Source organism: Nicotiana tomentosiformis, chromosome 3 (genome assembly GCF_000390325.3).
Source record: "Nicotiana tomentosiformis chromosome 3, ASM39032v3, whole genome shotgun sequence".
In the NCBI taxonomy this organism is placed as follows: Eukaryota; Viridiplantae; Streptophyta; class Magnoliopsida; order Solanales; family Solanaceae; genus Nicotiana; species Nicotiana tomentosiformis.
Window position 1 is genome coordinate 54,750,566 of NC_090814.1, and position 13,815 is coordinate 54,764,380.

The following is a 13,815-nucleotide window of genomic DNA, read 5'->3' on the forward strand; positions in this document are numbered from 1 at the left end:
CTTAGCATAAAAAATAAATAATGGAATAAGGTTAGTGATAAAGGATGAAAAGTGCATGTTTTGAGTGTGTTTGTGTGTTATTTTTTGTGTAGTTGCGGAAGGTCATACCACTTTTGAAGTGAAAATATGCTCATTAGGTGTTTCTTATGTGTAGGAACAAACTTATGTGAAAAAGTATCAAATAGGAGAAATATTGGCAAAAGAAAAGCTGAAGAGAAAAATCTTGGATCGCGAAGCGAGGATCGCTTCGCTAGACCGGGATTGGAGCATAAAAAACAGCTTCTCCAATCTGAATTAGGAGAAGCCAAATTTGCCCTAGCTCAACCCTAAACCATATAAATATGAGAGTTAGCCACTTTTTGAAGGAAAAGATGACTTTGGGGAGGCAAGAATACGCTTGGAGTAAGGAGAAGGATTCAACTTCATATTTTTTCCTCTTTCTTCCCATTTTTCCATTGTTATGAAATCCAGTGTTATATTTTTATATACTAGCATGAATAGCTAATATCTTATCTAGGGTTTTGATGGAACCTTTTGGAGGATGAATTCTTGTTACGTTTTTATATAATTGAGCCTTTGAATTTCTCTACTTGTTTAACTATGTGCTTATTTCAGTTGATTGAAGAGTTATCAATTGACTGTGCCTATTTATTAAGTATTGCTTGGAAAATGGTACATATTTAGGTAGTTATTGAACAACACCACTCCTAACATATGTGAAGAATCAATACCGAGGGTTTAAAGGTGGGATTAGGAATAACGAAACCTTGGTGCAATCTTAGTGATCGGTGAATTGGTGCCAGCTAGCATAGTTCGGAATAATACGTCTAGTAAATTGTGGTAGTTGCTCGGAAAAGAATTATGACACTCAAAGTACTCACGATAGGTAGAAAATACTTAGCCAAAATTATAGGAGGCATAGCGGAAAGGATTTCGACTATTGGAAAAATTATAACTCTAGGCCTCCTTTATCTTGTCTCCAACTTCATCCTCGTTAGTTGATAATTTTACTACTTTCTATTATTTGTAAGTTAATTAGTTAGAAATAAACATTATAATCTTCATAATTAGGAAATTGTTTGATCTTGTGTTTCTTAGCGATATTGAATAACTATAGCTAAGCCTTAGTTCTCTATGGATTCGACTCAGGACTTTTACACCGGATTATATTTGCAGCGATCACTTATCCTTTTTAGGACTAGAGTTGTACGTAATCAAATTTTGGCACAGTTGCCGTGGAACTAACGGTGTAGCTGTAAGTGTACATATTGCTAGGTTTCAAGTTTGAACTTTTATTTTATTTTTTAGTATTTGATTTTTTAGTTTTAGTTTTAGTTTTATTTGTTAATTTGAGAAATATGGCATTGTAGAATTATGGGAGTTTTGATATTGGTAATTTTATTATTGATCTTCCTTATCCGTATTGTGGAGGAAATCACCTGTGGCAAAGTTGTCAAAATATTTTCGAGAGCGAGTTATGTGCACCAACTCAATATTATGTGTGGAATGTATGTGATGTTTGTGGTGGTCAAGATGGTCATTTTTATGGTTGTGCTTATATGTTTTATCCTCCCCCAACCCCTTATTATGATAGTACTACTTTTCCTTGTGAAGTTAATAGGAACAAAGAACCAGGAAAAGTTGACCTGAAGGAGATAAAAGATATGCTAAGGTGCCTTGTGGAATAAAATAATGAGAAAGAACTGCGTATACAAAGGCAGGAGACTACTATTCGCAACTTGGAGGCTCAAGTGAGTCAACTAGTTGAAGCTTTTAATGCTCAATAAGTTAATATTATGGATAGTAGCCAGGAGCAGTGTGCATTAGAGACAGAAATTGAGGTGCCAATGGAGGGGTCTAGAGTAGAACACCAACACTCTAACCAGCTAGAATTTGATGATGTCAATATTGAAGAAATGATACTAGAGTCAGGCAAGGACATTGAGGATACTAATTTAGTTGACTCTAGTGTATTTTGTATCGAGGTGGTTGAAAATCTTGAAGTTCAGGTATTTGAGCGTGTTGGATCTCATTCTAAACACTTCTCTACATTATGTTCTGATAGTGAAATGAGAATGATCCGTATGAGCATAAAACGGAGTCAAGGGCAGAGGTCGATGAACCTTATATTTTGAAATTTTCAAGGCCGTCTAGGCAAGGTGATACTCCTCGGTCGAGATCCAAAAAGTGCATGAAAATTTATTTAAACTTTGTCTCAAAAATATTCGTACCGCCCCAAGCGCATAATCATAAGCTTGAATCAAAACTTGGGGTTCAATTCATAAGCTCAAGGTGGAGGCAAAAAGTGATTTGCGTCATGTCGCAATGTTAAATCAAGCTCTTGTTGGGAGGCAACCCAACTTTACTACTTTCTTTTATTTATTTTTTTATTTTTATTTTGTATTATTGTATCATTCTTGTAGTGTTATTTTTTATTTCTCTAGGAGCATGGGAAGCAAGGCCATTGGAAGAAAGCAAAAGCAAGTGAGATGATTAAAACTAAGTGTGGGGTGTCCGCACAAAGAATCAAGTTTGGGAGAAGTCTGAGTACCCCATGAGCTGTTAATGCTTCGGCCTTTGGCCTATCAGGGAGTTTCTTTTACCCTCTTGTATTTATGGGTGTGCATTGGAGACAATACACAATTTTAAGTGTGGGGTGAAGAGATTGTTTGGGTGTTCCTATGCTATTTTAGTTGTGTTATTTTTTGTGTTGGAAAAAAATAAAATAAAAATAGGTAGAAATTTATTTTTTCTTATGGCCACGGTTCTTTTCCAATGGATGACTCTTTGACCGGATAGTAGTTTTTTTCTTGTAGGTAAAATTTTCAAAAGGTTTTGGACTTTTCCCGATGATGGACTTCCTAGACAGTTTTCTTGAGGGTTTAAAGTCCAAAGAACAAAAAAAAAGATTTTCTTTTTTTTTTAGAAATTATAGTGGAATGGGGAGAACTTGAATATCTATATTTTTGACATATTTTATATCGGGGCTTAGAGTTGGAGAATTTGCGATGAGTACTTTCTTCGTGATACTTATGATTATATGCCTTGATAATATATGTGACTTTATTTTGATACCGAGGCTCATCTTTCGACTCTTATGACTAATTCTCATGTGCTTAAATTATATGATGACTGTACTAGTTGCTTTAACTTGAGGATCGGGTCCGAGCCATCCTAAGTGAGTTGTGTGCATTGTATGAGGTGAGATTTTGGTGTACTCTGTGCCATCCTTATTAGTCTAAAACTTGCCCCGTGTGTGAGTCGAAGAGAAATTATTAAGTCTTGTAAGTTTGGGAAGTGATATAGGCTTTCTTTGATTGACTATTTAGCTTATTTGCCTATCAATGCTAATATTATCCTAGTCAACCCTTTTGAGCATATAAACCTTTTCTTTGGCAACCACATTACAAGCCGAATCCTCTTTGTTCTTAATCAATCTTGTCGAACCTCTACCTCCGAAAGTACTTAAGTAGCTAGAAGAGTAAAGAAAGAGATTGGGTAGCTTTTGAGGGAAACCATAGAGAGGCCGACAAGGTGCAGTTTTGTATAAATTAAATAAAGGTACTTGCCAAAAATACCAAATTAAGGAGAGTGAAAGAAAAAAATGAATAACACCTCTCATATCTTTGTATGGGCTAGTAAGTATCTATATGTTGATATGCTTAATGAAAAAGGAATTAAATGTGTATGATTTCATGGAAAAACATTGAATTGGTCATGAAAAGAAAGTATTTAGAAGTGAAGTGTACTGTATTAAAGTGCTTAGGAAGGTTAGTCACTATTTTCTCAAATATATCCTACATGTCTCTTAGCCTACATTACAACCTATAAAGTTCTACTTGATCCTAGACTTTGCAGGCTTATATTAGTCAAGTATTACACTACAGGCAAGCCTATGATACGAACTTGAGTGGCATAAGAGTTTCTTTGTGAAAGTGAGAAAATTCTTCCGATTTTGAGAGTCCTTAAAATATACTTGAACTTATATTGAGTGTGTGGACTACTTTCTCTATGGTGTGTTGGTGAGGGCACATGATTTGCAAAGGATTGGTAAAGACCTTGATTTTTGAATTGGCACAAGGAGCGAGTCATAGTGTGCAATGTATTGGAGTCAAGTTTTGAGGCGAGGATGTTAAAAAGAGTCACATGAATATTTAAATAATCTTGGCATAAGTTTAAAACTTGAGAAAATGTATGAAGAGTGCATATGCTGGGTTCTATGCATGGATATAAACTATTGTTATTGGTGTGATACTTGAGTATGTTTTGAAAGGTATTTCTTGCCTATGCGCTTAATTTTAAGTTGCTCGAGGACGAGCAAGAGTTTAAGTGTGGGGTGGTGATAAGGGACAAAAAGTGCATGTTTTGAGTATGTTTATGTGTTATTTCTTGTGTGAGTTGTGGGACTTCACACCGCTTTTGAAGTGAAAATATATTCATTACATGTTTCTTATGTGTAGGAACAAACTTATGCGGAAAAGGATCAAATGGGAGAAAAATTGGCAAAATAAAAGCTGAAGAGAAAAATCTTGGACAGCGAAGCGAGGTTCGCTTCGCCAGACCGGGATCGGAGCAGAAAAAATCAGCTTCTCCAATCCGAATTAGGAGAAGCCAAATTCACCCCAACTCAACTCTAAACCATATAAATATGAGAGTTAGCCAAAGTTTGGAGGGAGAAAATATTGTGGGAAGGCAAGAATACGCTTGGAGTAAGGAGAAGGATTCAACTTCACATTTCTTTCCTCTTTCTTCCTATTTTTCCATTGTTATGAATTCTAGTGTTGTATTTTTACATACTAGCATGAATAACTAATTTCTTATCTAGGGTTTTGATGGAACCTTTTGTAGGATGAATTCTTGTTACGTTTTTATATAATCGAGCCTTTGAATTTCTCTACTTGTTTAACTACGTGCTTATTTCAGTTGACTGAAGAGCTCTCAATTGACTGTGCCTATTTATTATGTATTGGTTGGAAAATGATACATATTTAGGTAGTTATTGAACAACATCACTCCTAACGTATGTGAGGAATCAATATCGAGGGTTTAAAGGTGGGATTAAGAATAACGAAACCTTGGTGCGATCTTAGTGAGCGGTGAATTGGTGCCAGCTAGCGTAGTTCGGAAGAATATGTCTAGTAAATTGTGGTAGTTACTCGAAAGAGAATTACGACACCTGAAGTACTCACGATCGGTAGAGAATGCTTAGGCGAAATTATAGGAGGCATAGCGGGAAGGATTTCGACAATTGGGGAAATCATAACTCTAGGTTTCCTTTATCTTGTCTCCAACTTTATCCTCGTTAGTTGATAATTTTACTGCTTTCTAGTATTTGTTAGATAATTAGTTAAAAATAAATATTATAATCTTCATAATTAGAAAATTATTTGGACTTGTGTTTCTTAGCGATATTGAATAACTGTAGTTAAGCCTTAGTTCTATGTGGGATTCCACTCCGGACTTTTAGACCGGATTATATTTGCAGCGATCGTTTATCCTTTATAGGACTAGAGTTGGACGTGATCAGGTAGCCCATGCTATAATCACATAAATCTTAAACTAGAGATTTTTATGTCTTTAAATAAAATAAGTAATTGCATGATAATCTCAAATTAAATGAATTTTATGGTTAAAGTCCCTATAATGTGGTAGTGCTTTTTGGGAACCTTAAAAATAAAAAGAAAAGGCAAGCCACTAAAACTTTCCCAAGGTGGCAAGACTTATAAGGTGGATTATACTATTCTTGAAGTTTTTGTTTTTAAAATATAAAATTTATTTTTAAAAAAAGTCGTTCTGAACAAAGGTGAGAAGCACATCAACTTAACTTTATCAAACATAAGATAGAGGAAATAATATTTCCTTTACATGAATTTACACAGTAGAAAAATAATCTACAGAAAAGATCACCATACCTACTGCTACTATTCTTTTTTGTCTTTCGACTCAGCATTCGTGAAATCTTAAGCTTTTTATCTTTCAGATCAATAATAGAGTAGTTTTTCGTATTCACTTTTCCTCTTATATAGACACTGTTACTTTTTACAATGTGTTTGATTTGAATTATACCATTTGATTTGCAACCCTCTTAATAGTAGGGTTTTCTGACATGAGATATAATTGCTTACATATTTTTGTAATTGTTATTGTTTATACGATCGATTGTGATATTATGGATAGGATCCCTTAAATTTTTATGAAAGGTCTCGGGTTTGAACCTTATGAATAAAGTGAAAGGGAAGCTACCAGTTATGTCCGCCTATAAGTAGCTTATTACAAAAATTGATCAATTCATAAAAAAAAAGTCAATTTTTTGCTTTCTTTGAATGGGTGTTATTAAAATAGATTGGATACAACTTAAGGAGTTTGAATCTCAATTTTGAGATGATTTGATGAGTTTTGAGGTGGTTTGAATTGAAAATTCGATGTAAAAGATGAACATGGAAAAAGATGTTATGTGTATCACACTGTGTATCATTTGTGTATCACATATGTATCATATGTGTATCAAATGTGTACCACATGTATATATCCATGTACATGTGTGTGAGATACATACATGATACATGTTTGATACATGTGTCGCAAAAAAATCTTTTAAAATCGATTTTAACTACGAATTTCGATACCAAATTAGTCCAAATAACCTCCAATCTTTCTCAAATTTTGTATATTGCTTCATCTATATATTTTCAACGAATTTCAACCATACCCATTGGAAAAAAAATCCCGTTTACCCCTTTTTTTAAAAATATATTTTATATTATTGGTAATGAATTTTGACTCCAAACTAGTCTAACTCGCCTTCAAACTTCGTCAAATATTGTATATTGTCTCATCTATGTGTTTCAATGAATCGCAATAATACCCATTGAAAATAAAATCTTTTTTTGCTTATATATTTTGAATGTTGTATATTATTGGTAGTTATTTTTTGGCTATTTTTGGTAGCATGACTAAAATGGCTAATTGTTGGTAAATAGTGTCTTTCTTTGATATATTCCTGTAAGATTTCCTAGAAAATATTCTACTATGGAACGCTCTCTTCTTTAACGGACATTACATGATGTGAACCCTGATTTCAGGACCCAGTACAAATACCGAACATTAGGTGAAAAATAAAAAAAGGTTGTCATTGGGTATCAAGTTTTTGAAAAAGAGGGTGTTACTTCAAATGCGAAATTACTGGGTTGTTTAATTCACATACTAATTACATGATGATTATAATACATGAATTATTTATGCAGAGTTTATTAATGATGGAATTGGTATGCAACGATTAATAATGAGAATATCGTTATACATGAGATACTTACTTTAGTATGATCTTTTTGTCTTTAAATATTCTTATTGCACATTTTATCTTATATAACTTAATGTATATACTATTTAATATACTATCAAAAAATTTATTAATCAAGCGACCATTTTATGACGGGGTTAAATATTTCAAATTAGGGTTGTACAAAGAAAATCAATAGATCGTACCAAATCGATACTCCGAGTCAAACCGAAAAAATAGATAAATGTGGTTTTGTATTGGAAAAAAACCCGACCATAATTGGTTTGGTTTGGTTTTAACTAAAAAAAGTCAAACCGAAACCCAACCAACCCAACATTACATTTATAAAAAAAAATATTGTATACATATAAATATTTAGCATAATATAATTTATAAATATTTCTTAATTGTTTTTCATAATTTTATCTTTTAATATATTATTTCAAGCTTGGACTTAATATTCTTGAATGATCCAATAAGTTTTATAGCCCGTAAATGTAGTAACTCAAATAAAGTTCAAATCAATACTAATGCTAACAAAATAAATTTAATTTAACACTAGAAATGACAATAGTGTTGGATATCTATTTTTAGTTTTGCATTGGTTTATAATGAAATTGCATAACTTAGTTTATCTTTTTTCTTAGTGTTTAGTCATGTAATTAATAGTACTTATTAGATGTACTTATTTTAGCATGATTTATATAGTACTTTTAGATTATGTTCATTTTTATTATGGCTTATTAATTATCAATATTTATATTATGCGATTTTATTATCTTTGTTATTGAATATTTTAGTACAATACTATGACTTATCTCATATAATTGTGTTATTTTCTTGAAAATATATTATATAGTTATATCCTACTAGGACTGAAGAAATATTTGGAGTACAAATTACATATTTTGTGCTATGAAGACTTTACCGAAAAAAATCCGTAAAACCAAAAAACCCGAGAAAAAACGAGATTGAAAAATCCGACTTTGTTGGTTTGATTTGGTTTATAGATTTAAAACCCGTCACTATTTATTTGGTTTGATAATTAAAAAATGTGAATCAACCCGACCTATATACACCCCTATTTCAAATTATCAAATAAACTATCCCAAAATTAGGAATACACATGCATTAAATGGTATTGTAACAACAACTTGGCACTGTGCAGAAATTTTAATACTCATTTATTGGAGGACCCAAAGCCGTTGTTTAGATAAAAATTGATATGAGCTCATGTCAGCTTCATGATTATATATTTACTGAATTAGTGTTTCCTCATAAACAATGGAGTTAACACAATTTATGATGGTGCCTTCAAAAAAAAACAAAAAAATAAAAAAAAAAAAATATATATATATATATATATATATATATATATATATATATATATATATATATATATATATATATATATATATATATATATATGCAGAGGCGGATCCATGATTTGAAGGTTTCGGGTGCCATACTACTTTAAACGCAGACGTATTATTATTTGTACGGTCGAAATAGGGTAAATATTTGGTTAATTTGATCCATTTTAGGCTTCGGTTCGGATTATTCTTCGTTTCAGTTTATATAAACAAATCGCTTGAAAAAAAAAATTACGATAATTTTGCACAAAGCATAAAACTTTCAAAACACTACTAATATTATAAATATAGATCTTTCATTTGCAATCCTCCTCGGCGAGGTTTCAAAATCTGAAGACGCGGTCAATAATGTCATCATTACTTACATTTGCAAATAGTCACTCTTTTTGGTGAAAGATCAAAATAACACTGCAAATTTAAAAGAAATATAATCCACATTCATCATTTTCAAAATCTAAACCTTTTTTTAATTATATTTTACTATTTAAACACATTTTTATTAATGTTTATGTAATATTTAAAATTTAGCACTTACTAAGACTAGTATTTAAAATAGCGAGAAAAAGTCAAGAATTAATTAAAAAACAGTCAACTAGGATTAATAAAGGATAGTAAAGAGGAATTCTTACAAACAAAAAAAAAAAAGTGTATTTGCACCAAGCCAAAAGAGCAAAATACAAAAAAAATTGTGAAAACGAAACTGTATTTGAGGCAAGCCAAAAGAGCAAATTACAGGCTGTCATTTGGGAGGAATTCCTTGCCCCTAGCCAGTGGCGCAAGACCAGTGGCACCTTGCGCCACTTTAGCATTCTGTGTGCCACCTTTAATATTTATACATAATCTACTATATAGAGATATAACCACAATCTCGACCAAAGTTTGCGGGTGGCGTATCTAGAAGCGGATCCTGGATTTAGAGGTTTCGGGTGCCAAAATTTTTTAACGTAGCCATATTACAATTTGCATTGTCTAAATAGGGTATAAATTTAATCGATTTTGGTCAATTTGGATTTCGGTTCGGATTATTCATCTTTGGAGTTAATATAAACAAATCGAACGAGCAAAAAAATTACATAATAATTATGATAACTTGGAAAAAAAACATAAAAATTCAAGTGAATTATGTATTTTGTACAAGAAAAAAAGCTCATTATCACTTTAGATACTTAAGACGAAAACTTATACTAATAAGCACTCTAAACATTAAGTAAATTTACGGACATTTTTTAATTTATATTTTTTATGATAATTAACTCACTCGATATTATATACAATTGTCCTACTTTAGAGCACAACAAAATAAACCTTTATCATTGATTAAAACAATAACTTATTCAAGATTATTTTTTATTTTGGTTTCTACAAATAGATTACAAGAGTTATGGTCTTAGAGAAAACAATTAATTTTTCATTATCCATTGATAAATCACGGAGGAGTTAGAAAAGTGCAACAATGGAGATTTCTTTGAATAAATTTTTGAAAGAATTTGTATTTACATCTTCTGTTAAATGTTTAAAGAAAAAAAGGGAGAAAAGAAATTTCAAAAGAAATTAATAAGATCAAATAAAAAGAGCAATAAATAAATAAATAGGACCTACTAATAAATAAAAAAGAGCAATTAAGTAAAGAGAGAAGAAACAAAGGATCATGGATTCAAACCCCACCATTGGGGTGAAAATGATACTGCCTTGTCAGTGCCACCTTCCAACCCTTTGTTAACGAAGGTGCCACTTAAATTATTTGTATACATTTTTTTTATATATACATGTATGTATAAATACTATTGCATAGTCTCGGCTAAAACTTGCGGGCAGCATACCATTTGTCTCTTACACGTAGATCCGCCCCTGGACGTACCACCCCTCCCTACAACATAGATCCGCCCCTGTATATACATACGGAGGCATAATATCCTCAGTCCTAAGTTAACTCCTAAAGCCTGAAAATGCTAGGATTCTTCTCTCACGTCACTGAGTTTGCGAATATCGTCACTTTGTTGAGATGATACGCTACGCACAAGAAGTTGTAAACAATATGCTCAAACATACGACATATCCTTTAAAAAGGTTTAGACTTTGGACTATTTAATTAACAGCCCATTACATGAACTTGAATCATTCAAAGAAAATCAAATTCAATGTTTTTCTTCTCTAGCTATCAGGTTGCAACAAGACGACTTCTAGTTTATCAGATTGTTAGTCGCTTTTTATCCCTGAAAATAACGAAATACAAATATAAAAATCCTAGCTGCCTCAGAATTCAAAGAGAAACGCAGTGAAGTTACCTAAAAGAAAATTCAACAAAAATCAGGAAAAGATCAAATATATGCTCGGTTATCTCTTTTATGGCATCATGAATTGTTCGGTACAGTGGTGGGATATGGGATAACTAATCCCACTATTTTAGGGCTCGTTTGGTATGAGAGATAATGAATAATTAATTCCGAGATTAAATTTAAGGAAAGTTTATCCCATTTTTTATTGGGAGAAAATTACGGTATAATTAATCGCGAGATTAATTATCCCGAAATTATAGTATTTTTTATCCCCATGAAAATGTGGAATATCTAATCCCGGGATAACTTCTTTCCAACCAAACGACCACTTAGTGTAAAAGTTATCCGCGGGTTAACTAATACCCCAAACCAAACATAGGATAAAGTTAATTCCAAATTTTATTGCGGAATTATTTTCCTTTTCCCATGTACCAAACGACCCCTTAGTTTCTTAAATAATGCCAAGTTTAGTATTTAGATATTCTGCCTAAAAACATACAAAGTTTGTTAAATAAATTTGACTCATCTCATTAATACTTTATGTCACCAAAAACACTTAAAGTATTTTGAAAAGCGCTTTTATTCAAAAATATTTTTATAAAATAAGTAATTTGTGTTTGACCGATTCGTTTGAGTATTGTTTTTTTGCAAACTCATTGTGTTTGGTCAATCTTTTAAAAAAGCACTTTTAAGTATCAAATTACGAAAAATGACAGTAAAGGTTCAATTTGCGATTAGTATTATTTAGAAAAAAATTAAATATTTATTAGAAAAGAATTCAATTAAAATATAAAATGTAAGTAAAAATATAAATTAAAAATTCTAATTAATATAAAAATATAGTTATTCTAAAGTAATAATATTGAGTGCTTAGTATTACTTATTATTTACATGATAAATTAAATATGTCAAAATACATCATTCAATATAAATTTAAAATCTACTCTTAGGAATAGGAGAAAGAGAATAAAAATACAATTAAAATAAAAAAGAGAATAAATGTATAGCAGAAATAAAAAGAAAAAGAAAAAGGAAAAGAAAAGAAATTAAATTAATAAAAAATAATTTGAAAAATATAAATTTATTGTAAGATTAATTTTGTCTTGAATAAATTAACTTTCTGCTTTTATTTTTTGGAACAAACTAGAATTCGTAGCTTCTCCCTACACCAGAAGCTTCTACGGATGCTCAGAAGGTACTTTTTTATTTTGGTCAAATAATTTAAATTTTTAAAAAAATATTTTTTTGACAAAAAAAAAAAAAAAGGAAATTTGCCAAAAATGACTTAATCCTTTACCAGACAGTGAGTCAGTACCTGACTTTTTAAAACAATGACTTTCAAAGATCATTCTTCAAGTGTACTAAATAATTTATTTCACTACAATCATTCTTTCTTATGAAGGGAGTAATAAATAAATTACCAATCATTCTAAAATACACATAATTTATTGATCACTAATCAGGACTATAGTATGATTAATGATACACTACTCTACAAGCGAAAAGTTCTCAATTCTAAGCATCTTCCCTCCGAGCGTATCTGATGGTGTGCCGTCTCATCCACAGCTGATACATCACCATGTGAAAAGCATCGTGTGGCTGAGGTTCCGCGCTCCACACCATATGGTGAGTCGCCGCTACAGAGAATTCCCTCATGCGCTCATATCGATACTCAGGTACACCGCGCAGCACGGCCTTCAATCCCTCAGCCCCACGGCGGTTGCCGACCAACAGGGCCATTTCCGACCATCTCAAGACGTCCGTCAACGGAAAATCCTGAACTGAACGGTCGACAATTACCACCGGCACGCATCCCGCCGCCATTGCTTCTGCCATCCATGCCACGTCAGCGTCATAGAAGAACAAGCAAAACTTGCTACTCTTGACTCTTCCTACATGATGATCCGACGGCTCAGATTCGATGACAAATTCCGGGTCCAACCTCAACTCGTTCACCAAGTTTGACTCAGTCTTCCCGTCCCATTTCAAATAACACAGAAACGACAGAGCCTCATTCACCGGCGCGTGGGACAGTGCGAGTGAGGAAGGGTTCACAGGAGGCAAAGTGATGTCCTTGTGAGGGATAAAGTTACCGGAGATAGTGGGAAAAACGGAAATCTGAACTGAATTTTTCTTGAGCTCGAGAACATTCCTGTCAGAAGAGAAGTCAATTCCTGTAGGGGAGATGAAGAAGTGATCAGCTCCAAGCGTGCGGTTCCAGTAAGGATACTTGGTTCTGAGCTCGCGAACAAGACGCGCCAGAGAGCGCGTGGAAGTGTCAGGAGAGAAGGGTACGAAGAAGAGGTGAGCTTGGTTCGGGTCTTGCGTGAGAAATGGGCTGTTAACGAGGAAATTGTAGAAGATAGAAGCTGAGGGAGTAGAAAAGGTGATGGGTTGAAGAGGGGTGTAAATGAAAATTCTGAAACTTGTGAGCATCTTTTGGTAATTCTGAGAAAATGTTAAGGGAGAGAGATAAGGAGAAGTATGAGCTGATACTAGGAAGAGGCTGAGGGAGAGAAATAAGAAGAAAGAGAAAGTAAAGGTGGCCATTGAAGAGGAGAGCTGAAAGTTTTGGAGCTCAAAATTAAATCTGCTGCTTTGTTAGCAGTAGTAGCTCATACTAGGATGTTTTCATAAATAAATATAGGAAAGTCTTTGGAGTTTAGGGGTTGTTGGAATATCAACGTTATCGAGCGGGATGATTCTTTTTCTTGGAAGCGTGAGCTTATGTGCAGGAGTAATTCAAACATAGGCTTTTTTGTTTCTTTTTGTTATTTCTCGGTACAAGAAAGCAGGTGCGGAGTCCGTATTTCAAGTTTATGAGTTCAAAATTTTAATTTTTTAAGTTATTAGGTTCTAAATTAATAATTCATATATATTTAATAAA

At 32.6% G+C, this 13,815-nt stretch overlaps 1 protein-coding gene across 1 annotated transcript; it reads right to left on the reverse strand.

The window, feature by feature from the left end:
* Positions 1-12,443: 12,443 nt before the first annotated feature.
* On the reverse strand, positions 12,444-13,478 carry LOC104107243 (probable glycosyltransferase At3g07620). Its single transcript, XM_009615982.4, has one exon. The coding sequence runs from the start codon at positions 13,476-13,478 to the stop codon at positions 12,444-12,446; it is 1,035 nt and encodes a 344-aa protein (XP_009614277.1).
* Between the last annotated feature and the right edge of the window lie 337 nt (positions 13,479-13,815).